Source organism: Lonchura striata, chromosome 8, assembly GCF_050655825.1.
Source record: "Lonchura striata isolate lonStrDom1 chromosome 8, ASM5065582v1, whole genome shotgun sequence".
Classification (NCBI taxonomy): Eukaryota; Metazoa; Chordata; class Aves; order Passeriformes; family Estrildidae; genus Lonchura; species Lonchura striata.
Genome location: NC_140710.1, coordinates 839,090 through 864,345, shown reverse-complemented (window position 1 = coordinate 864,345; position 25,256 = coordinate 839,090). Strand labels below are relative to the sequence as shown.

Below are 25,256 nucleotides of genomic sequence, written 5' to 3'. Positions count from 1 at the left end.
GACTTACAATTCTCTACTTGAGCCTTTGGTATTACAAAGCTTTTTATAAGTAAGCAATTTTTAGCTGTTTATTCTGCTCCCTGTAATGTCTTCAGCACCGCTGGCCTTGAGGCAGGTTTGGAATCAGAGGCTTAGGAACGCTCTGGTTTTATCCAGCTCCTGAAGTGCCTCTTTATCCATTCAAATCTGCACACTCACATTCAAGTTCACGTCTCCCTCGTGAGATTTTTGTTTAATCCTTTCCTTATAAATGAACATATTAACCTGAGGGGAGAAATGTTCAAAACATCAGGTAGGGGGGAAAAAAAAAAAAAAAAAAGAGGATGCCAAAACCAGCAGTAAAAGGAGAGATTCTGTGCGTGCATCTCCTTGAGCACAGCATTCAGAATTCACCCATGGGGCTGTGCCGTGCTGCCTGCACAAATTCCCGAGCTTTTATCTGAATAGCTGGGATAAAAGACCTGTGATAAGTGGGTATAATAGGAGCTGGAGTCACATTATGGGATTGCATTATGAATCAGTGCTGTGTGGTTTGATTTTGCTGTCGTTTCCTCGTCTGCAGCTAAAGACCTTGTATATTTATGATCCCGTTCCTGCCTCACAAACGACACCGCGCAGGAAAGGAGCCCCCGTAATTTCAGTCCCAGGGTTTGCATTGTGTGAATCCTGTGAGGAAACTCCCAGAACATCCCCTGCGAGATCTGCTCCCAGAGAGGAGCACGGAGCGTTACAGGGCTGGATTAAAGGAAACACCATCAGCCTCAGGCACCTGCAGAAAGGCAGAGAAAATCAGGGAATCAGCGTCCTTCAGGCTGGAAAAGCCTCCCAGCCTGGAGTCCAACTGCTCCCAGCACTGCCAAGGCCACCCCAGCCATGTCCCCAGGTGCCACAAGCTCTGAAACTGCTCCACGGGGACTCAGCCCTGCCCTGGGCAGCCGTGCCAGGGCTGGACAGCCCTGTCCAGGCAGAACTTCTCCTGTCTCCAACTGCCTGAGGCTGGAAATGCAGGATGTGGCTGGGCTGTGTGTTCTGTCACCCCCTGTCAGAGCTGGGGCAGTTATCTCCTGTTCATTGGGCAGTTTTCTTGATCTCTGCCACAGCCAATCCTCCCTCCAGATCTCTGCTGTTCATGGGCCATTCATTATTAATTATCTTCTGTTCGTGGCTACTGGGTGTCTCTGCATGGCTGAGAAAATTCCATCATCCATGGGGAGAGGCTCTGCCCAGGGGAGGAGCCAAACATTCCTACCTGGATCCAATCTGACCTGGGAACAGCACAGCAGCCTTTGCCCCCTGCATTCCCAGAGGAGCAGCTTCCTTCCCCCTGCATTCCCAGAGGAGCAGCTTCCTTCCCCTGCATTCCCAGAGGAGCAGCTTTCTTGCCACTGCATTCCCAGAGGAGCAGCTTTCTCCCCCTGCATTCCCAGAGGAGCAGCTTTCTTCCCCCTGCATTCCCAGAGGAGCCCAGGCCCATCTCCCCCAGCCCTGGAGCTCCAAGGAAAACTCCCCCCTTGTGCAGATCCTGCTCCAGCAGAAGCACAGCTGGCACTGCAGGAGGGCTGAGCCCCCCTGGGATGGGGCTGAGCCACTCCCTGACCCACAGGGGACAGGGATGCTCTGACCCTGGCACTGCTTTGTTTTCTTTTTTGTACTTTTGCATTTGTATTTTCAATTTTCTTTCTGTTCTTCCTGCTCCCATATCTTTGCCCGAGAGCCCCTTAATTTCAAAATTATAATAATTTGGAGGGAGGGGATTGCATTTTCCATTTCAGGGGAGGCTCCTGCCCTCCTCAGCAGACACCTGGCTGTTCAAGCCCAGACACCAGCTCAAAGCTCCCCTGGCACAGCCTGAGGCCCTTTCCCCTGTCCCGTCCCTGGGCCCAGAGCCTGTCCCCAAAGCTGTCCCCTCCTGTCCCTGCACCCCTGCCAGGGAAGGGAACCATGGGATTTGCTGCCCCAGAATCTTTGGATGGACAACTGAAAAGTTTTCTTCACACCTTTAGGAAAGCTGTACAATCAAAGATCCACTCCTTCAAATGGAGGTTTTCCAGGCAGGAAACATTCAATCCCAACCCTTTAAAGCTGCCTGTCAAATCCCTCACAATCCAGTCCTACAGGATGAATCTGCCACTTTACTTCTCAGTTGTTTTTTCAGTCATCTCCAGAAATTTTCCTAAATTAGCTCCCTACATTCTTTTTAAAGACAGGCATTTGGTTCTGCTCCTTCCAACTGGTGGATTTGGCTGCTTGCAAATATCAGATTTTGTCATCATCCTCCCTTTACCCTTTCTTAGGCTACGGAGCCGAAATGAAAACGAGGGGTTTGGAGTAGGGAGTGTGTGCAGAACACGAGGAGATGCTGCTCGTGTGAGCAGCGTGAGGAGGAGCTGCTGGACCAGGGCCATCCCACCCTGTGGCTCTCCCAGAGACACCAACCCCACACAGCTCAGGGCTCTGAATGTTTTCCTTCTCCGAGTTCCCAGCTCGGAAATCCAAGCCAAGATGTGCCATGGAATAAATCCCAATGGAAGAATAGCGTCCTCGCACTCTGAGGTGGGGTTTAGAGAGAAAATGCACTGCTATTATTTCCAGTTTCAGAAATCACCTTTGCAATGAAAAGCTCTGTCCCCAGCCCCTCTTTCCCAGCTGGCAAATCCTGAGGAGCTGGACTGAGGCTCCTGTGCATTCCCAGAGCCTTTCCAGGACACTGCTCCTGTTTTCCAGCACAGCCTCAGGCCCAGGGAGCTCCTCCTTCATTTTGCCCAGGTTGTTCAAGTGCTTCAGGCGTGTGCATTTCTCCTCTTGCCCCTGCATTTCCCTGCGAGCTCCTTGCCCCCCTGCAGTTTCTGGTTTGTGAATGGGCAGCGCAGCAGAGGTGGGACATTCAGGCAGCCCTGGAGGGAAGCTGGCACACCAGGAGCTCCTGCAGCAGCATGTGCTGGGCCACAGCTGCCACCAGGAACGTAAATCAGGGCAACAACCCCATCTCCCAGGCTGACAGGGGTTTAAAAGCAGGAGTAGACAAACTCCCTCTGGTCCCTTCCCTTGTGCCTGGGAGAGGAGCAGCAGCGCAGGCTGCAGGTGCCAGGGGTCTGCTCCACCAGAGGAAGGCACAGCCAAAGCAAAGAGCCCTCTGAGATCATGGAAACACCATGGAAAGGGAGCTGAAGCGTGCAGCTCCTCTCACTGCAGACATCCCACCCATCCCTGCCCTCTGGCAGTGGAGCCATTCCCTTGTCCTGCCCCAGCCCCTCTCCAGCTCTCCTGGAGCCCCTTCAGGGGCTCCGAGCTCTCCCTGGGTCCTTCTCCTCTCCATGACCTCACACAACAAGCTTTGATGCTGCTGCTTTTAACTGCAAATACAGTAAAATCGTGAATCCCTGGGGCCCTGGAGCCTGGAATAAGGATTTGTTTCTTTAAACAAGTGCTGGACTCTGGAATTGCTCACAGACCTCATTCCGAGGAGCAGGGCGGCTGCAGGGCAGCTCTCACTCCTCAGGAAACCTGGGAATTCAGCCCAATTTCCATTTGTTTCACTTTTTCAACGCTGACTGGACTTGACAAATGTTTTTATCCAATTCTGGTGTCTCCTGTTTAGTGTGTCAGGAGCCATTAGCTGCAGTCAGGCTAACGGGGACACCAGAGGATGTTCCAGGAGTCCTTTTGGTTCATCCCCTTTCCTTCCCAGGATTTGTAGGAATGGTTCTGGCACATGGACCCCTTTAATTCCTAAAAGTCCTGCCTGGCCACAGCTGGACTCTAAAATGCTTTTGCAGCATCTTCTCCTCAGTTTTATAGGAACAGAAGAGAGGGATGCTTGGAGATTTTGGAACCTCATTTGGGGGAAATCAGTGGGTTTGCTCCTCCTTAGCAAGCCTTCATTAAGTATTAAATATTAAGATTTAAATCCAGGATATTCCAGGCCATCAAGTGTGACAGTTTTCAGATTCTCTTTCCAGTCTGGGGTGAGGAAGAGGATGCTCTGAGGAAGAGCTGCAGAGGTCATGTCCGGTGCTCTCCAGAGCTGTTTGATTTCCTTTGGTATCAACTCTCCAGGCCAAAGCTGCACTTTCAAACAGGGGCTGCCTTTACCTCCCCTGACAACTGATGGGCTGGAGCTATGGAAGAGGAACTAGCAGAAATCCAGTGGGAAAACTGGGAAAAATCCCAGCAGCCCCAGAGTTCAGGGACAGGCAGCACAGAGCTCAGGGGTCTTCCACTGCTGGCTCAGGGTGGGCAGCTCCAGCAGCTCTGGGTGAGGAGATGATGGCAGTGATCCTGAAAATTACTGCCTCGTTTGCCCAGGGCAGCCCAGTCCAGGGAAAGGGACATTCCCAGAGGGGTGGAGGACACTGGGTACCTCCATGGAACCAGCCTGGAGAGAGCCATTAACCAAATGTCACAGCTTTCATTCTCCTGCAGTCCATTCCAAAATAAAGTTCTGTGGAAGCATTCAAATGAGACTGCCCCTGCATGGAGCAACTATCCTTTGAAAAGGGGGAGAACAATTTAAAACAACCCAACAGGTTTTGGGGGCACCAACCCCTGCTGAAGGTTCCAATGTGACGTGGTCCTAGAGCAATTCCTTCATTGCACAGCCAAGATTTCACCAATTCCCTCATTTTCAAAGCCCAGATTTCACCAATTCCCCCCATTTCAAAGCTCAGATTTCACCAATTCCCTCATTTTCAAAGCCCAGATTTCACCCCTGTTTGCCTCAATCCCATCAAAGCCCAGGGCACAGGGCAGCCCCACCACCAGCTCCTGGCTCATCCCCACTCTTTCCAAAATCTCCATAACCCCTGTGCTTCAGAATGGTCTGGGATCCTTCCCAGCTGGGTGGGTTTGTTTCACTGAGGGAGGCGGATTATTCTTTTCTTTCACCTAAGCATTTTTTGAGAGGTGGTTTATTTTTTCACTTTATGCCATATTTTTTCCTCCTCCTGCGCCTGGCATGGCCATGTAACACAAGGAGCTCCTGAAAGGCCCTTGGGACCCTGCTGCAGGCACCTTTAGCAGGACTCCAACCAACCATCCCACTCCACTCAATTCCCTGGAACAGAACCAACACTCTTCAGGCCAGAGAGGAAATGATCATGTTGTGCCCATTGTCCTCTGCCTGCAGATTCCAGAAGATGGAGATTTCAGGCTGGCAATGGAAATTCGGTGGCAGCCGTGACCAAAGCATCTCGCACATGGCAGAATTATGGGTTTAGACGAGAGCAGCCCCGCTCCACTCCAGATACAACCCCGATTTCCATCCCTGTAAGCGAGATCCCCTCCCAGCGCTGCCGTTCCTGTGCCTGGAGCCCGGCCGAGCGGGGAAGAGCCACCCGGAGTTGTTTTAGAGCGAGAGCTCCTGGGAGGGCCACGGGTGGAGGAACTGAGAGCAGGGATGAGCAGCACGAGAGCGCCGGGATCAGCCGCTGCTGGCGTGGCGATGGCACGGGAGCCAGGCCACGGCCAGGCAAGGATGCTGCTCGTGGGGCAGGACAGAGACCCGCTGGGGCTCTGCATCACCAGCAACCCTCCGTGCCTGCCTCCCCCCACCCCAGAAATGTTTCTCCAAGTCTTTTTCTCCCCGTGCTGAGCGGGGACAAGATGATAACGGCGGCTGGCACCAGCAAGTTGATTTTATAAAGAAAACTGACACCCTGCTCGAGTGCTGGCAATTTAAAAGAGTAATGGATTGTCAGTTTTAGCTGGGAAGTGGTTGTTAGATGATTTTAAAGTCTTTTGCATATTTATTTTGTCCCACTTTAAATAAATTTGGGGAAGATTTATCTCATTAGCTTCAAATGCAAGTCCCTCTTGGCCTGGCTGAGGAAACAAATTAGACTTTGCAAACATTGCAAAGACTAAATCAATACATTAATATTTAGGGGACATTAAGGGGGTTTATTAAACAGAAAAAGGGCCTAGAGTATTACTTGGGGAACATTAAACATGCTTAAATAAAAACCCGAGGTTGTGGTTCCTGACTGAATCTATAAAAGGCATTTCCAAGGATAACTGAATTATTTACAGCTCCCGTGTCGGGAGCAGGTTCCTGCAGGGTGAGGTGGGGCTGGGAGGGCAGCAGGGGCCGTGTCCCTGGGCTGGGCGTGTGGGGCTGGCACAGAGGGGGCAGCAGGCACTGGGGACACCTGGGGACAGGGCTGGGACCGGGCTCTGCACCGGAATGGCAAAACAGTGACCTGTGCCAGCTCTGCACCCCCAGCAGCCAAACCCAGCCCCAAAACCCCTGGGACGAGTGCAGGGCTGGGTCCTCTGAGCCCCTGCCCTGTGTACCCATGTCCCTTTTGGGGCTGGGTCCCTCTGAACCTTGACTTGTGACCCTGTGTCCCTTTTGGGGCTGGGGTCCTTTGCCCCCTGCCCTGTGTCCCCATGTCCCTTTTGGGGCTGGGGTCCCTCTGAGCCCTGCCCTGTGTCCCTTTTGGGACTGGGGTCCTTTGCCCCCTGCCCTGTGTCCCCATGTCCCTTTTGGGGCTGGGTCCCTCTGAACCCTGCCCTGTGTCCCTTTTGGGGCTGGGGTCCCTCTGAGCCCTGCCCTGTGTCCCTTTTGGGGCTGGGGTCCTCTGCCCCCTGGCCCTGCTGTTCCCAGTGGAACACAAGGGGTGTCAGGGGGTCCCTGCACAGAGCAGGCACTGAGGGGCTGCAGGACCCCCCTGTCCCCACCCAGAGCACCCAGTGCCACCTCCAGAATTCCCGGGACACCTCCAGGGATGGGCACTCCAAGCTCCCTGGGCAGTGCCATTCCCTGACCCCTTTCCATGGGGAAATTCCTGCTGGTGCCCGCCCTGGGGCCGTTCCCTCTCCTCCTGTCCCTGTCCCCGAGCCCCAGGCCGAGCCCAAGGGTCACAGAAATGCCTGCAGGGTGTTTTGGGTCACAGAAATGCCTGCAGGGTGTTTTAATAAAACACTCACTGAGCTCCGAGTGCAGCCCAGCGTTCCTGCAGGATCCCCGTGGGTGTGGACAGTTGGTGTGGGGGTGGCTCACCCCGTTATTTCTAAGGGATTTCCACGTGCCACACGGATTAATAGGGATTGCCAGTTCAATTCTCCTCCTCTATATTCATTGCCTTATTACTCATAAAAATGCAAAAGAAAATGTTAATGATGATTGCACCAAAGACTAATAAGTTAAAGCCTTAGGTTATACTTTGCATTTCTGAAGATATAAATGCAATTGCTTAATAATTATGCATATTTTTAACTATTGAGTTATTATTTCTCTATATGCTTGTAGTTAGCCTAATTAATTTTAAGCTCCTGTTGATGTATTTTATACACGCAATTAATTTCCAACTTGTTTTTTTAGCCCTTGCATGAGGGCATTAATTATTAGGAAGACAATCAAAACCAAGAATTGTTCACCCTGGAACAATGCAATAAATATTAAATCCGTGTGAAAGCTGACACCAGAGCTCAGGAAGGGAGGGAGGGAGGACTCCAGGAAGGAAGGAAAGAAAGAAAGAAAGAAAGAAAGAAAGAAAGAAGAGAGAGAGAGAGAGAAAGAGAGAGAGAGAAAGAGAGAGAGAGAAAGAGAGAGATAAAGAAGAGAAAGAGAAAAAAAGAGAGAGAGACAGAGAGAAAGAGAAAGAACTCCAGGAAGGAAGGAAAGAAAGACAGAGAGAAAGAGTGAGAGAGAGAAAGAAAGAGAAAGCAAGAAAGAGAAAGCAAGAGAACTCCAGGAAGGAAGGAAGGAAGGAAAGAAGGAAGGAAGGACTCCAGGAAGGAAGGAAAGAAAGAGAGAGAGAGAGAAAGGAAAGAGAGAGAGAGAAAGAAGAAAGAAGAGAGAGAGAAAGAAGAGGAAGAAGAGAAAGGGGAGAAAGAAGAGAAATAAGAGAAAAAAGAGGAAGAAGAGGAAGAAGAGGGAGAAAGAAGAGAAAGAAGAGAAAGAAGAGGAAAAACTCCAGGAAGGAAGGAAGGAAGGAAGGAAGGAAGGAAGGAAGGAAGGAAGGAAGGAAGGAAGGAAGGAAGGAAGGATGGATTCTGGGATGGAAGGAAGGACTCCAGTAAGGAAGGAAGGATTCTGGGATGGAAGGAAGGACTCCAGGAAGGAAGGAAGGAAGGATTCCAGGAAGGAAGGAAGGACTCTAGAAAGGAAAGAAGGACTCTGGAAGGGAAGGAAGGACTCTGGAAAGGAAGGAAGGACTCCAGGAAGGAAGGAAGGACTCTAGAAAGGAAGGAAGGACTCTGGAAGGGAAGGAAGGACTCTGGAAAGGAAGGAAGGACTCCAGGAAGGAAGGAAGGACTCTAGAAAGGAAGGAAGGACTCTGGAAGGGAAGGAAGGACTCTAGAAAGGAAGGAAGGACTCTGGAAGGGAAGGAAGGACTCTGGAAAGGAAGGAAGGGGCTCTGAGGGGGCTGCAGTTCCCCGTCCCAGCGCTCTCGCAGCCCTACCTTGCACAGTCAGGTGCACCTGCATGGTCCTGGGCGTGTGCTGGGTCTGCACGGAGCAGGTGTAGGGGCCGTCGTCGGTCACGTCCACGTCCTGGATCTGCAGGCTGTACTCCCTGCGGTTGGCCGTGGCGATGGACACGCGCGGATCCACCGACCACTTGTCGCTGCCCGCGAAGATGATGCTGGAGCGGTTCAGCCAGGCCCCTTTGGAGGCTCCATCTTCCAGGTAGCACCTGGGGAGAAGGGAAACCCTGAGCACGGAGCCGCGGGAGCCGCTCGATGCCCCCGCTGCCGCCTTTAGGCTGAGCACAGCTGGGGTTTATCAGGGCCGAACCCTCACAGGAGTCACTCGTGAGCTCGGAGCCAGCCCAAGCCCAAGCCAGCTTCCAGCACAGCCAGCACAGGCTGCTCTGTCCTTCCTGCCCCTTCTCCTGCCGGAGAGGCTGCTGGAGCGCTGGGAGGAAAGCCTCAGTTATTATTGCTATCCTGCCTGGGAATAGAATTATTTCTATTCCAGCCTCAGCAGCGACGCGCGCTCCACGGAAAATTCCTGCCCTGCTCCTGGGGCACAGCCCCCTTCTGCTGCTGAGCTCAGGAACCAAGAGACGTTTCCAGGAAAAGCTACCTGGGCACCAGAGAGCCCAGAGCAGCTTCTTTTCAGGGGGTTCATAGAACCCCAGAACCCCTGCCGTGGTTTGGGTGGGAAGGGAGCTGACAGCCCACGCCACGCCACGCCATGCCATGCCATGCCATGCCGTGCCACGCCATGCCATGCCATGCCATGCCATGCCATGCCATGCCATGCCGTGCCACGCCATGCCACGCCATGCCACACCACGCCATGCCATGCCATGCCATGCCACGCCATGCCATGCCATGCCATGCCATTCCACACCATGCCATGCCATGCCATGCCATCCCACCCCATCCCATCCCAGGAGCTGGTGGAGGAGCCTGGGCCTGCCTGGGGGGAGGAGGATGTCTAAGCCTGGCTCAAACACCTCTGTGCTCCACTGCCCACGGGCAGCACCGTGGAACCAGGAAAAGCTGCACGGGCTCAGGAGGCTGCAGAGCCCGGAGCCATCGGGCAGGGATGCTGTGGCACCGGGAAATCTGCATTTCTCTCCATCACTTAATGACTCTTCAGGAAACGTGGCAAATGAATTAGGCAAATTTTAGACTCACCCCCATGCCCACCTTGGAATTTAAGGCTTTGAAACCATTTTAAAAGCTGAAGGAAGGTAAGAAGGAGGATAATACAAAGGGCAACAGACTAATGGGACATTTTTATTTCATAAAGAGCTTTCTACATGAAGGAAATCCAAGAGAAGAAGGGAACGCAGTAGAGCTCGTCCCTTTGATGAAACATTAAAATAGCACAGCCATAGAAAGTGGAGGCAGAAAATGGTGATTTGGTGGCTTAAGCATCTGGCAGTATTGTTTAAGTGGAAAATGACATTCCATTCAGGAATAAGGAACTGGAAATATCAGGTTGAAATGGTTCAGAAACAAAGCATGAGAATAACCAGTCATTTAATTAATGATCTCGGCACTAAATCTGAAAGGGCTCTGAGGGGAGCTGCGACGTGGGATAAAAAATCCCCATTTACAGAGCAGAGAATTGGGATGCCACAGGGAAGTGGCACTTTGAGGCTGGGATCCCTGCAGGAGGAGTTCTGCAGGGCCTGGTCCCATCCAGGGAAGGCAAGGAGCCTCCTTCAAAGTCCTGTCGGTGCTTTGAACTTGATTCTAGTGAGCAGCAGGGTGGGAGAGGCAGAGGAAGCTCCAGTTCACTGAGATTTTTCCAGCAGCCCACGCTCCTTTCCCCCCAGTCCCTGCAGCAGAGGGTCCAGCCCATCCCAGCAGAGCTGAGCAGCCTGGCCTGAGGGAGCTGTGCGTGCCCTGCTGGCTGGACTCAGGTGGGATTTGAGGTCCCTCCCAGCCCAGACCACTCTGGGACTCCAGGAATTACAAAGCAGCATTTTTGCAGGCAGCCTGTAGCTCAGTGAGCATTTACCACTTCAGTAATTCCACTGTCTATTCACGCTCACACGTCCCAAGACATGCAGCCTCCTCCTCCTCTCCCAGCACAAAAACCCAAAAACCCAGCTCCACCAACTCCCTGCTCGCCAGAAAAAACCCCAAAAACCCAAATCAGAAAAGAATTCACAGAATCATTGAGGCTGGAAAAGACCTCCAGGATCACAGGGTGGGATGGGCTGGGCTTGGAGGTCCTTCCCAAGGCCACCAGCTCCAGACGAGCTCCTGGAGCACCCACAGCTCCTGGGGCACCCCCAGACGAGCTCCTGGGCACCCACAGCTTCTGGGGCACCCCCAACTCCTGGAGCACCCACAGCTTCTGGGGCACCCCCAGCTCCTGGGACACCCCCAGATGAGCTCCTGGGCACCCCCAGCTCCTGGATTACCCCCAGCTCCTGGAGCAGCAGCCAGCATCCTGTGCTTTCCCACCAGCCACGTGGGATGGGATGGATAAATGCATATTTACCCCACGGAAGCAGCAGTCCAATGATTCATCTCAGAAATGTTTTCTGATCTCCCGAATTTAATCTCTGCTTGCAAATCCCCTCCCAGCCCTGGAGCCCCAGTTGCTGCCTGCAGCTCTCTGCAGGACCTCAGAGCTCGCTCACCTCCTCCCACGCCAGAGGCTCTGGGTTTTTGCAGGGAACAGAAATAAGGAAAATCCAGGGTTTTTCACTGTTTACAGGAAGGTTTGGCCTTTCCCCCCCAAACCTTCACAGTTTCCTGAGGAGGAGCAGCCTCTCCACGCAGGGTCTGTGTGCCACTGTGTGCCCAGGGCAGGGATTCCAGCAGAGCACCGTGGGTTTAACAAAATAATAACAACAAAACCTTTCCTCCAGCAGCCTCTGGGAAATCACTCACTGAAAGGATGGCCACCAGGAAAAACTGCAAATATCAGAGGCCTCTTTTCCTTCTTCCTCTCTTTCCCTAAATTCTGTTTATATCAAACTCCCTGCACATCCCAGCAGCACTTCCTGCAATGTATTTTTTAAATCTATGCATAGAACCAATTATTTTTAGCAATTAATAATAACACTGCAGCACAACTAAAGTAAGCGTAACAGTCATTAAATAAAAGTGACTTTTGCTCTTTTTACCTTGCCATGGCTTGGAAAAGTATTGATGAAACCATAGCTGAACTCAGCAGAGAATTCTTCTATATTTAAATTTGGAAGATTGGAAAAAAGCGCAGTTTCTTTTTTAACTGATGATTGCAATCAGAAATTCCCCACACAACAAGCATAAAAAATAGATTTTAATGTTAACTGTCATACATGGCTGAGGGCACTTTATTATTTTTCCAATCATTATTAATGGGAATGATCTTCTGTAATTTGTAAGTACGGAAAAATATAGTCTCACCCAGCTTCCCTCAAGTTTTTAATCCTCTTTTTTTTAATGCCTCCCACTTTCCCAGCTCTCCAGTCTATTATTCCACCATAATTAAAACAGAGATCCATTAATCTTTGTAAAAAACAGTTCTTCCACTTGCTTAATTAAAACTGCACAGGGGCTCTGCTCCAGGAGCCTCCACGGGCTGGGATCCCACCTGGCTGCCCCAAAGGACAGGAATTGCCTGGAATTGTCTGGAATTGCTTGGAATGGCCTGGAATTGCCTGGGATGGCCTGGAATGGCCTGGAATTGTCTGGAATTGTCTGGAATTGTCTGGAATGGCCTGGAATGCTGCCCAGCCTTGCCCTGCTCCAGAAGCCCCAGGAGTGGGGCACATCCTGGGCTCTCCCTGGGCTGCAGCTGGAAGGTGCCTGGGCAGCGCTTGAGAGGAAAAAAGTCTCCAAATTCTGCAATGGTTTGGGCTGGGAGGGACATTAAAGAAATCCCACCCAGTGCCACCCCTGCCCTGGCAGGGACACCTCCCACTGCCCCAGGGTCCAGCCTGGCCTGGGCACTGCCAGGGACCCCGGGGCAGCCCCAGCTGCTCTGGCACCTGTGCCAGGGAGGGATCCATCCCTAATCTCCAGTCTAACCCTGCCTCCCTTCAGTGTAAAGCCATTTGGGTCATTGATCCTTTTGCTTTTGTGCTCAGAATGAATTCGCTGTAGCTCCCAGCCCATAACTGGCTCAGACTCCCGTGGGTGGGACACCAGGACAGCAGCAGGGACCCTGTGCTGCTGGGCTCCTAATCCCATCTGCCTCGGGATGCTCCAGAGATCTCTGCAGATAACCAGGGATTAACCCCTGCATCTGGACCTCTGCAGGCAGAAAACCAGCCCAATATCAGTAATTAAGAGCAAAAGCATTTGTTCCTCTGCAGGATTTGAAATGCAATTTTCCCTGCAGCTGATGCCATGTGACCTTTAATCTCTGTGGGTTCCACCCTCAGCACCTGCCAGCCCGTCCCAGCCAGGAGAAAGGGCATTTCCAGAGCTTTCCAAGTCCCAGGGGTTTCAATCTCCCAGGGCTTTCCATGTCCCAGGGGTTCCTCCTTCCCAGGGGTTCCCATTTCCCAGGGATTTCCATGTCCCAGGGGTTCCCATTTCCCCAGGGGTTCCCATTTCCCAGGGGTTCCCATTTCCCAAAGGTTCCCATTTTCCCAGGGGTTTCTATTTCCCAGGGGTTTCTATTTCCCAGGGATTTCCATGTCCCAGGGGTTCCCATTCCCAGGGATTTCCTGGCACACAACCCCAGCCATGCCCTCAGTGGCTGTTTCCCTCCTGCCACCAGGAAATGGATTTTTCCCCATGGCAAGGACAGAGAAACTGGTGCTGCCACGACTGCAATAAATTCATTTGGTTTTAATTATACAAAAATATTCCCCCCGCCACCCTTTCACAGATGTATTTTCATACGAAAATGGACAAAACACTGCAGTGTAAAGCTCAGAATTTTTAGTCATTCATCATTTCCTTCATGGGAGCCCATATTATTTTCTCTTTGAAGGCTCAGAAATAATATCCCACACCAGTGTTGGTGTGAGAGCCTTGATTTCAGCTTCAGAGAGCAATTCCCAAATTCATCACATTATTTGAAATATTAAAAATATTGAAATATTAAAAAGGGTCTGTCTGCTGCATTTGATATTTATTAATTCCTGGAGATTTATGATAGACAAACACTGACTTCCAGAAATGACAAAGAAGACATTACCAATGCTGAAAAGTAAGGAAACAATTCAAGACATGGCTTTGCCTTTTGGTTTTGCACTACTCCTCAAAGGGGAGGGAAAGGGGTCTTGGAAAATTTGGGAGATTATTGTGTTTATTTTAAAGGATTGCCAGAGTCAGAGGTTTTTTCTGACTCTTTTACCACAAAACACTGAAACACAAATTAAAGGAGTAAAAAGCACCATGAGCTCTGAGACCAAAGCAAGGCAAAGGTCTGGAGAATGACAAAACATTTCCTGTTACTTCCCAAATTTCCAATATCCCAGCGTGGTGCTGAGGGGTTTCAGCATCCCGAAATATCCAGCTGGATTAGAGCAGTCAGCAAGTGCCTTCATTCCAGTTTTGGGACACATACATTGGTCCTGTGTCATTATTGGACATGAAAGGAGCACACAGAATCTTGCTAAGTTCAAAAGAGAAAAATTGCTCCTTTTCTTTCTGACCACGCAATATACAGAGTTCCAAAAGTGATGTAGACTGGAGGATGGGATTGCCACCTCTCCGACCACGCTGGTCAAACCAGCAGCCCATCAATTCTCTCCTCCCACAATGAAGAAAGCAAAACAATCATTATTTACGTGAATAGTGCGTGAGAACTCCAGTAGAAATATGCAAACATCAGAAGGCTAAAGCAGTTTTTGTATGAGAACTTTAAAACTTTCAAAAGAACTATAAAAGAAAACACTTTTAAAAATCAGGGCAACATCCTGATTTTTCATTCTGGAAGGAGGGCCAGGTGTGCTCCCTGGCAGTGGCTGTGACCAGGACCCCAGGGCTGGCAGGGAGCAGGGATGGCCAGTGTGCCCCAAGCCCTGGGAGTGCCCTGGCACTGCCCACACCTGCCCAGGAGGGACTGAACCTGTCCTTGGGCACTGCTGCACCTGGGCTGGGCTCTGTGGGAGATTGTCACAGGCACATGCTTCTCTCTCTCAGGATTTTTCATAGAGCAGCACAGAGAGAAGAAAGAGAAAACAATTTCTATTCCTGCTCCTTGTTTTCCCATGTGGAATGTGTTTGGAGAATAGTTTCCCTGGGGTGATGCTTGGTTGGGTTCTGGTGAGGATTGTTTGAGCCTGGTGGCCAATCCAACCCACCTGGGGCTGGGCTCAGAGAGAGTCAAGAGCTGGAGTGAGATATGGGAGTTAGGAAAAGCAGGACAGGGGCAGGAGGAGCTGCAGGCAGAGCTGAGGCTGCTCCTGCTCCTCAGCAGAGCTCTTGGAGCCTCTTCTCTCCCAGGCTCCAGGGATTTCTCAACATCCCTGTTCTTCCCCATGTTCTCCCTGAAAAGGCTTTTATTGCAATCAAAGCCCAATGAAAAAAGGACCTTTCCAGGTGCCCACAGGTTGGGTTTCCAGTCTCCTCATCATAATACCTGCAGGGTGAGTGGGGAGGGCAGACATGAGGGAATTAATTGTGTGCTGGGCCACGTCCTTTGTCAGAACAGCCTTGACCTGGGACCCTTCCTCGAGCAGGGGATGCCAACCCTGCCCCACAGCTCCTCTGGGCCGGTTTAAATAAAATAATAGAGTTAATGACAGAAACAAAACTACCTGGAGAGGTGTAATTCATCACGGCGTGTTCCACGCCATTATCTTAAAAACATCCAGTGTGGTAATCACTTGAAGGAGTGATAACACATAATTGTGTGTTCTCCAAAATTATAGGTGAATAGGAGTTGCAACTAATGAGAGCCAAATAGCAGCTCAGGAGCTGCAGTGATTACAGCAGATGTGGTGATGAATGCATTTATTATTGGGCTATTGCAAAGCTTTTTATAACAGAGACAGCAGGTTTATAAATAAATAACCAGCCCCAGAGGTACCACACGTCTGACCAAGCAGCTCCTGGTGCAGAAAGCTCCAAAGCTGGCTGAAAACAGCCCAGAGGAGCCCAAATCCCACCCAAACACTCCCAGGCACAGGGCCCACGCGCTGCTGCGTCAGCACTCAGCCAGGAGCAGGGAGGAGAGGTTCTGGAGCTGCGTGCTGCTTCCAAACCCCAGCGCCCTGTGGGGTTTGTGCTCAAAATCCTGAGCACCTAAACAGTCACTGAACACCCAAATAAACACAGAACACCTGTGGGACCCCTCTGCTGCCCCTCCTGCAGGTGGAAACCAGCCCCGGGGCAGAGCAGGGGTAGCTCCAGCCCCAGGGCTCTGACACCACCCCGAGAGCCTGCTTCTGCACAGGGTAACCCACAGGAGAACCCACAGGGTATCCCACAGGATAACCCACAGGATAACCCACAGGGTATCCCACAGGAGAACCCACAGGAGAACCCACAGGAGAACCCACAGGAGAACCCACAGGGTATCCCACAGGAGAACCCACAGGAGAACCCACAGGAGAACCCACAGGAGAACCCACAGGAGAACCCACAGGAGAACCCACAGGGTATCCCACAGGATAACCCACAGGGTAACCCACAGGAGAACCCACAGGAGAACCCACAGGAGAACCCACAGGATAACCCACAGGATAACCCACAGGATAACCCACAGGGTATCCCACAGGAGAACCCACAGGGTAACCCACAGGAGAACCCACAGGGTATCCCACAGGATAACCCACAGGATAACCCACAGGATAACCCACAGGAGAACCCACAGGAGAACCCACAGGGTATCCCACAGGGTATCCCACAGGGTAACCCACAGGGTAACCCACAGGGTAACCCACAGGATAACCCACAGGATAACCCACAGGATAACCCACAGGATAACCCACAGGATAACCCACAGGGTATCCCACAGGATAACCCACAGGATAACCCACAGGGTAACCCACAGGGTAACCCACAGGGTAACCCACAGGATAACCCACAGGATAACCCACAGGGTAACCCACAGGGTAACCCACAGGAGAACCCACAGGAGAACCCACAGGATACCCCCGTGCAGGTCTCTGCTCCCGGCAGGCACAGCTCATCCCCAGCAGTGTCCCCCCTGCAGGTCACCAGATAACGACCTGTGGCACACACGCCGTCCCTGCAATTCCATTTTTGCCAGAACACTTCAACCTCCAACCCCTGGCAGAATGAAAACAAAGCTTCAGAATACCAAAGGCTCTCTCATGAAATAGAATTCCTGCCCAAACTCATGACTGAATGACTCCATTTGTCTCCCTTCTACCAGGGCTGATCCATGATTCCATCTGGGCTTATCTCCTGGAACATTTACTTTGTTGATATACCACCGGCTGGAATATTAGTGATAAATAATAAAAGAAGGCAGATTTAATTGTGCTGCAGTCTCTCACCACAATGAATCTTTCAGGAGGATCACAATGATCTCCTGATTTACAAGAGCAGGAACTGGTTGTGGAGGGATGATGTAAATACAGGCCTTGGCACAGATGGCTCGGGCTGTGTTTGCCAGCAAGTCGGATTTTTGGATGAACCTCCCAGCTGCTTGCTCCAGACTAATGCATTATTAACAACACTATTGAACAGCCCGGGGGGAAGATCCTGGCAGGAAGGAGGGGGGAGACCCCCGGACCAGCCAGCAGGGCAGCACTGGGGAGGGGTCCCAGGGATGGATGGGGAAGGGTCCCGGGGACAGACGGGGAAGGGTCCTGGGGTGGCACTGCCATCCCCTGCCATGGCTGCTCCTCACAGGGTGCAGCGAGGACAGGATCTGTCCCGGGAGGAGAGCACGGCGGGGACCCGGGGCAGGGGTCCAGCTCGGAGCTGCAGAGCCGTGCCCGCAGGAGGGGAGCAGCTCCCCGGGCTCAGGGCTGGGTGCCTCCGTGTCCCAGCACTGCCCTCGGACACAAACCTGAGCCCCGCCGAGCAGAAACCTCAGCTCCGAGCAGCCTCCAGACCAGCCCAGCCTGCTGAGGAGAAGGGATCCCAGCGGATTTGAGTTTCCTCTGCCGTGAAGCAGCCCCACTGCTGCCCCAGCCAAACAGCGATCCCCGGCCCGGGGATGGCGCCCAGGAGGAACGACCTGCCCAAGAAACATTCCACCCACAAACAAACAAACAAACACACAAACACCAACTGGACAAGACAAACAGACATCCCTGGACTGCCCAAACATCCCTGGACTGCCCAAACAGACATCCCTGGACTGCCCAAACAGACACCCCTGGACTGCCCAAACATCCCTGGACTGCCCAAACAGACATCCCTGGACTGCCCAAACAGACACCCCTGGACTGCCCAAACATCCCTGGACTGCCCAAACAGACATCCCTGGACTGCCCAAACAAACATTCCTGGACTACCCAAACAACACGGATTGCACAGCCCAAACAAACATTCCTGGACTACTCAAACTAACGCTCCTGGACTTCCCAAAGAAACCTTCACCAATTGCTTTTCTAAAGGAACAGTCCAGACCACCCAAACAAACACTGACCACCTAAACAGTCACTTAAACAATCCTTAAACACCCAAATGAACCCTGAGCACTTAAACAGTCACTTAAACAATCCTTAAACACCCAAACAAACACTGACCACCTAAACAGTCACTTAATCCTTAAACACCCAAACAAACACTGACCACCTAAACAGTCACTTAATCCTTAAACACCCAAACAAACACTGACCACCTAAACAGTCACTTAAACAATCCTTAAACACCCAAATAAACACTGACCACTTAAACACTGAGCACTTAAACAATTACTGAGCACTTAAACGATCACTGAACACCCAAACTAACCTTGGGCACTTAAACACTGAACACCCAAACACTGAGCACCTAAACAAACACTGAGCACCTAAAAAAAATAATTGAACACTTAAACAGAAGCACCCAAACTTTCAGCACTTAAACACAGAATACCTAAACAAGCACTGAGCACCTACACAAACACTGAGCATTAAAACAATGTTTAACACCCAAACAGTGAGCACCTAAACAGTGAGCACTTATATAAACACTGAGCACTTACATATGGAGCACTTAAACATTGAGCACTTAAACAATCACCTAAAGAAACATTGAGCACTTAAACAATCAATGAGCACCTAAACATTCAATACTTAAACACAGAACACCTAAATAAACATTGAGCACTTAAATATTGAGCATTAAACAAACATTGAGCACTTAAAAAATCCTTGAGCACTTAAACAAACATTGAGCACACAAACATTGAGCACCTAAAAAATCCTTGAGCACCTAAAAAATCCTTGAGCACCTAAACAATCACTGAGCATCTAAACAAACACTGAGCATTAAACAAACATTGAGCACATAAACATCGAGCACCTAAAAAATCCTTGAGCACCTAAACAAACATTGAGCATTAAACAAACACTGAGCACATAAACATGGAGTACTTAAACCCTGAGCACCTAAACATTGAGTATTAAACCCTGAGCCCCTAAAGGATCACTGAGCACCCAGCAATCACTCCCTGAGCACCCCAAACCCCTCAGTGCCTGCCCAAATTCCCTCTGCCTGTGGGTAACTGGTTTTATATCCTGAGAAAGGCCCTGGAGTCCCTCCACATTTGCACAAGCCTGAGCAGCAAGGCTGCTCTGAGCACTTCACCTATAAACAGCTTTTTAATAGCAACAGCCAGTGGGAATTCCATTTCCTCTTTGTGTTTTCCCTTTGAAGAAAGCAGACCCAGTCTCCCTATCCATGTTCAAAGTACCCTGGCTTTCATTTCACTTGCAGAAGAACGGGGAAGATAGAATCACATCCTTTGAAATGCAGCAATTTCCCATCAGAACAGGCTTTTATAAACTGCATTGATTGCTGATTATTGATAACCTCTGGTGAGGTGTGGTGGGATGCTGGGTGTGTTAACAGGTGGGAACCATGCACTGGAAAACCCACAGCAACAGACATGAAAAGTCATGTTTACATTAAATATCTGCAAACTTTGAATCATTTTAGATTAAATCATGGGATATTTGGGGTTGAAAAGGACCTTAAAGCTCATCCCATTCCCATGGCAGGAATTCCCATGGCAGGGAATGGGACGTCCCATGAGCTCCAGCCTCAGTGCCCAGCCTGGCCCTGGGCACTGCCAGGGATCCAGGGGCAGCCCCGGCTGCTCTGGGCACCTGTGCCAGTCCTGATATTTTACTTTTATGCAAGAATAAAAGACCCTCCTGCAACAATTGGAGAAGAGGAGCTGCAGGGTGACCCAACTGTGGCCTTCCAGGACCTGAAGGAGCTACAGGAAAGGTGGGAAGAGGCTGGTCACAAGGGACAAGGGGGGATGGATCCAGAGGGCAGGAATAGGTGGGATTTTGGGAAGGAATTCCTGGCTGGCAGGGTGGGCAGGGCTGGGCTGGGATTCCCAGAGCAGCTGGGGCTGCCCTGGATCCCTGGCAGTGCCCAAGGCCAGGCTGGACACTGGGGCTGGAGCTCCTGGGGCAGTGGAGGTGTCCCTGCCAGGGCTGGGGTGGGATGGGTGGCTCTGAGGTCCCTCCCAGCCCAAACCAGTCTGGGATTCTGTGAAAATGGCACAAAATCAGCCCCAGAGCTCAAAGCCCGAGAATTCCCGCACAAATATTCCCCACATTTTCTCATGTAGCCTTGTCTTAATTGTGCTCATATTTCCTGTCTAGAAATTTAATTTCATGTAGTTCTTTAGTCGTGTGTCAACACATCTCCAATTGCTGTAATATTTGTTCTCCTGCTCTGGATAACCTTGTCAATCTTAATTAGAGCTGAGGGGAGGCAAACAGAATTGGCTGCGAGGCTCCAGATGAGATTCCCATTGTTCAATATGCTGCTGGAACATATTCCAGCCTCCTAATGCTCCCAAGCATTTGAAGTGCTGCTGCCCACTGTGCAGACACTCATTTGAGCTCTCAGCCCCATTTATTTATTTCCATTGCAGCCTACGAAACGTGAAGTGACACATTTCTGAGATTCTGCCTGCCCTTGACAAATAATTAAACCTGGCAGAGACCAGTTCTCAGAGAGCAGCAGCACAGCCCAAAGTTTCCTCTGCAGAAAAACCAGGAAAGTCACAGGACAGGACGGGACAGGGAGGAGGAGGAAATCAGAGAAGCCATTTCCCAGCCTCTGCAGTGCTGTGTAGTGCTTAACCATTGCCTGGGGTTTGTGCTTCTGCCGGTGTTTGTGTCCCTTCTTTCATTTAAAGGACACTCAGAATCCAGAACTAAATTCAAATGCAGGAGTGCCACACTGAGAATCCTTATTTGAACCCTTCTCAAGCTCTGCAACACACAGCCCCAGTGCTGCTCGTCCCTCCCTGCCATTCCCTGCTGGACCTGGGGCTTCCTGCAGCTCTCCAGGCCCTGCTGGCACCATTCCCCTCTGGAAGCCCAGAAAAAGACCTAAAATCCCTGGTTTGAGCCACCAGACCCTTCTCCGTGCAGCAGCCTGATGTAAAATCTGGTTTTAGTCACCAAACCCTTCTCCTTGCAGCAGCCTGGCCTAAAATCTGGTTTTAACCACCAGATCTTTCCTCTATGCAGCAGCCTGACCTAAAATCTGGTTTTAGACACCAGACCCTTCTTCTTGCAGCAGCCTGAGCTAAAATCTGGTTTTAGCCACCAAACCCTTCCTCCTTGCATCATCCTAAGCTAAAATCTGGTTTTAGCCACCAGACCCTTCTCTGTGCATCAGCCTGACCTAAAATCTGGTTTTAGCCACCAGATCCTTTCTTCTTGCAGCAGCCTGAGCTAAAATCTGGTTTTAGCCACCAAATCCTTCCTCCTTGCATCATCCTAAGCTAAAATCTGGTTTTAGCCACCAGACCCTTCTCTGTGCATCAGCCTGACCTAAAATCTGGTTTTAGCCACCAGATCCTTTCTTCTTGCAGCAGCCTGAGCTAAAATCTGGTTTTAGCCACCAGACCCTTCTCTGTGCATCAGCCTGACCTAAAATCTGGTTTTAGCCACCAAACCCTTCCTCCTTGCATCAGCCTGACCTAAAACCTCCTGTTTTAGCCACCAGCCCCTTCTCCGTGGAGCAGCCCCCAGACCCCCCAGAATTCCCCCACCCAGGGTGCTCCAGCCCAGCTGGGGAGGCTCCCCGGAGCAGGGCAGCTCACCCCGTGAACATCGAGCAGGTTTTGGAGTGCTCTGAATTTGCAGCAAGTATTTTGCAGCTGCAAACAAATTTTGTGGAGGTAAATCAGGGGAATTAGTGAGACACTGAGAGGCTCCTGCCGTGGCAGGATGCAGCCACCAGGTGATGAGGCAGGGCTGGAAAAGCCGGGGAAGTTTCTGCACTTTCAAGGTTTACAGACCCGGTCCCGAAGGGAATGGCTGTGTACAAATCAGATTTGCATTGTGCACCCCGGGCAGTGTGGCTGCAGAGCTTCCATCTCATTTCCATCAGGTAGCTCGGAGGAGCAGAAGCTCCTATCCCTTGAAAAAGGATGTTTCAGAAAAATTAAGGAAAAAAACTGTCTTAGTTCAGGCTTCCCTAAGGCAGTTCAAGTGGAGGAATCTGGACTGATTTAGCAGATGATGAAAGGTTGAATTTCACATTCAGATATTGTGGTACTGGTAATTATCAAGGATTTGCTCAGAGGCCAGGCTCTCCCTTCAAACCCCAGGACATGAACGGGGAGGAAAGCACATTTCCTCAGCAATTAACCTTTTCCCACAGGGATCAGGACTGGATGAGCTGCTGTCCTGTGATTCCCAGCCCTCTGCTCAAACCCACTGGGAAAACCTCACTCTGCAGTGAGTTCTGCTGTTTGTGCAGCTCCAACTGTCCCATGGGAAAGCCAAAATCACAAACCCAGAGTGGTGTGGCCCCAAAGCCACAGGCAGGGACGCTGCCAGCATCCCAGCCACTTTCATCCCTCTGGAGCAGATCCCCAGGGTGTCCCAGCCCCTCTCTATCTTTAGGAGCAGAATTCCAGGGTGTCCCAGCCCCTCTCTGTCTTTAGGAGCAGAATTCCAGGGTGTGCCAGCCCCTCTCACCCATCCTGGAGCACATCCCCAGGGTGTCCAGCCCGAGCCCGTGCCCGTCTGGGGATGGCACAGTGCCACAGCAGCAGGATCAGCTGCTCTGGGATTTCTCTCCTGGCTACCCTTGGCTCCCTGGCCACGGGGGAGTCCCAGAACCTCCCGAGAGGGAAGGCTCCTCTCAGCTGCATTTTCAATAAATAATCCCTTGCCACAGCGGCCCCACAGAGCTGCAGGCAAAACCACATTTTGGTTTTGTTTCCTGTGAAAAATGCAGATTTTATGATTGGCTTTTTGCAAATATTACAGTCAATATTATACGTGTAATGTTAGAAAGTTGTGCTGTATTAATTCTCTTAAGTAGTGTGTTAAATATAGTTTAACATAATGTTAAAATAGAGACTATGGATGTGGGGAAAGTTGTTTGTTTTTAGGAATGAGATACTCACTTCGAGGAACACCTAAATCTTCCAAAGAAAAGGAATTTATGGCTTTTTATCAGAAGAAACTAATTTCTTCAGGCCTTGCTCAGACTCGAAGCCACCAGGGGATTAAAGGAAACAGCTGACATACAACAAACAGAGTTTCTTGTTTAGAACAGAATGTATGCATAACCATGAAGGATATATGAATATACAACAAGTGTGTTGGTTTAAGGGTGATTCCTTTGTTCTCAAGGGATGCTTTTCCCAACTTAGTGTCCGAGAGCTTCTGGACATCTGTAATTCTTTGTTTTTTATTGTCTTGTAATTGTCCTAACTCTAACTGTATTGTTATTTTTATAACCATTTTATTATTATTAAACATTTAAAAACCAAGTGATTGGCGTTTTTCACATTTCCTCACAGCAGGCACCCCCAGATCAGCAAACACGGAACAGCTGAGTGCAGGGAGGTGTGAGGCTCAGGCACTCCCCCGTGCTTTTCCTTGCCTTGCTGGCTTTAGGCACATTAAACTCCTTAAACTTTTCCTGACCTGGCACTTGAGATGCAAAAAGCTGTGGAATGCCAGATTCTGGAGACTTCCAGTGATTTTTCATTAAGCCACAGAATTAAGCAGATTTTCTCTGTTTTTTTCTTCAGAAAAGACAACAAAACCTGCCTGGTGAAGCCCGGCTGCCTTGCCGGGGCTCAGATTGCTCCAGGCCCCCTCCTCCAGAATTCCCTTGCCTGAAGACTGACTCTGGAACTTTCTAATTTTCTTTTAAAAATAATTTTCATGTGCCAAAAATGATGTGACTTAAGAGCTCTGAAAGAGAAGCCCGGCAGCCTGCCAACGTGAACAGAAAAAGCTCCTTTTTTAGAAGCAAGCACACCTCAGCCAGGTGTGCCATTATTAGCTCTGCCATTAATTATGCCATTTTTAAAATTTAAACCTTTTCCCAACTACCTCACACATATCTGAGATAAAATATTCAAATGCATTCAGTGTCTCTAAAAGGATAAATTCAGCTGTGAAAAAGATTTCCATTTTCCTAATGCTTTCTGGCACTTGCTGCTGTCCAGTTACATTAGTCTGAAAAATGTTTCCAGATTTATCAGCCCCAAGTCCGTGCCAAACCAAATGTGAATTTGTAATTCTGGGTAAATAAGTCCCACACGAAAACTGATTCAAGGACTAATAATTTGTAAATAGGAACTGCAACAGGAACGCCTGCAATCACAGCACTGCCGCCAAAAACGGGATGGATCAGGGAAAACCAAATGTTTTCAGGTAAATTCTCACCAAGACTAAGGGCTCGCATTTGCTCCGTCCTGCTCAGGATCCCGACAGAGGAGCGAGGACATTTCACACTCAGGATGCATTGTGACACTGAGGAACTGGCAATTAGCTGAAGTGCATAATTGCACCCTAATGCAGCAGAGGAGAAAATAACAAAAACGCCTGGGAAGAGGGTTCTAGAACCGAGGGGCTGGTGACAGCTCCAGCCTACAACAAACCCAAACACAATCTGGAGAAGATGCAGGGGGAAAACACGGACCCGGGCCCTGGGCTGGCTGATGCCAGGCTGGGGGAGTGGGTGCAGCACCCACGTCCTGCTCTGCAGCACCTCATCCTGCTCTGCAGCACCTCATCCTGCTCTGCAGCACCCTCATCCTGCTCTGCATCACCCACGTCCTGCTCTGCAGCACCTCATCCTGCTCTGGCCAGGGCCCAGGAGAGGCTCCCAGGGGTGCCCATGCCCACCCCAGCTCCTCTCCCGGAGCTGCAGTTCTGGGCACTCGTACAGCCACAAACACAGCTGGGCTGCCCCGGCGCCCTGCAGTGCCCAGCCGGGCGGGAGCACCCGGACAGGGGAGGTGTCCCTGCCAGGGCAGGGTGGCACCGGGGGGCTCCGAGGGCCCTCCCAGCCCAAACCAGCCTGGGGCTGTAGGATTTGGGGAAATCAGATTGGGAAGCACAGCGCTGGCCAGGCCTGGCAGCTGTGCAGCCACCCCAGCCAGGGCAGGGCTGTGAATGCTCTGCCTCAGATGGTCGGGGGAGAGAGATTTGGGAAATAACCTCTGAGCCCTGTTTGCTGGGAATCCATGGATTTGGGAAATAACCTCTGCATCCTGCTGGGAATCCATGGATTTGGGAAATAACCTCTGCATCCTGCTGGGAACCCATGGATTTGGGAAATAACCTCTGCATCCTGCTGGGAACCCATGGATTTGGGAAATAACCTCTGCATCCTGCTGGGAACCCATGGATTTGGGAAATAACCTCTGCATCCTGCTGGGAACCCATGGATTTGGGAAATAACCTCTGCATCCTGCTGGGAACCCATGGATTTGGGAAATAACCTCTGAGCCCTGTCTGCTGGGAATCCCTTGATTTGGGAAAT

The 25,256-nt window shown here is 50.8% G+C and overlaps 1 protein-coding gene across 4 annotated transcripts in view; it reads right to left on the bottom strand.

The window, feature by feature from the left end:
- NEGR1 (neuronal growth regulator 1) overlaps positions 1 to 25,256 on the bottom strand; it is a 175,260-nt gene that overhangs the window by 96,068 nt on the left and 53,936 nt on the right. For all 4 annotated transcript variants that reach the window (XR_014956980.1, XM_031505577.3, XM_031505578.3 and 1 more), the window contains exon 2: positions 8,406 to 8,638. Coding sequence is in view for 3 of the 4 variants with exons in the window: in XM_031505577.3 (XP_031361437.1) it covers positions 8,406 to 8,638 (233 nt within the window). In the remaining variant the exon portion in view is untranslated. The remainder of the gene's footprint in view (positions 1 to 8,405; positions 8,639 to 25,256) is intronic.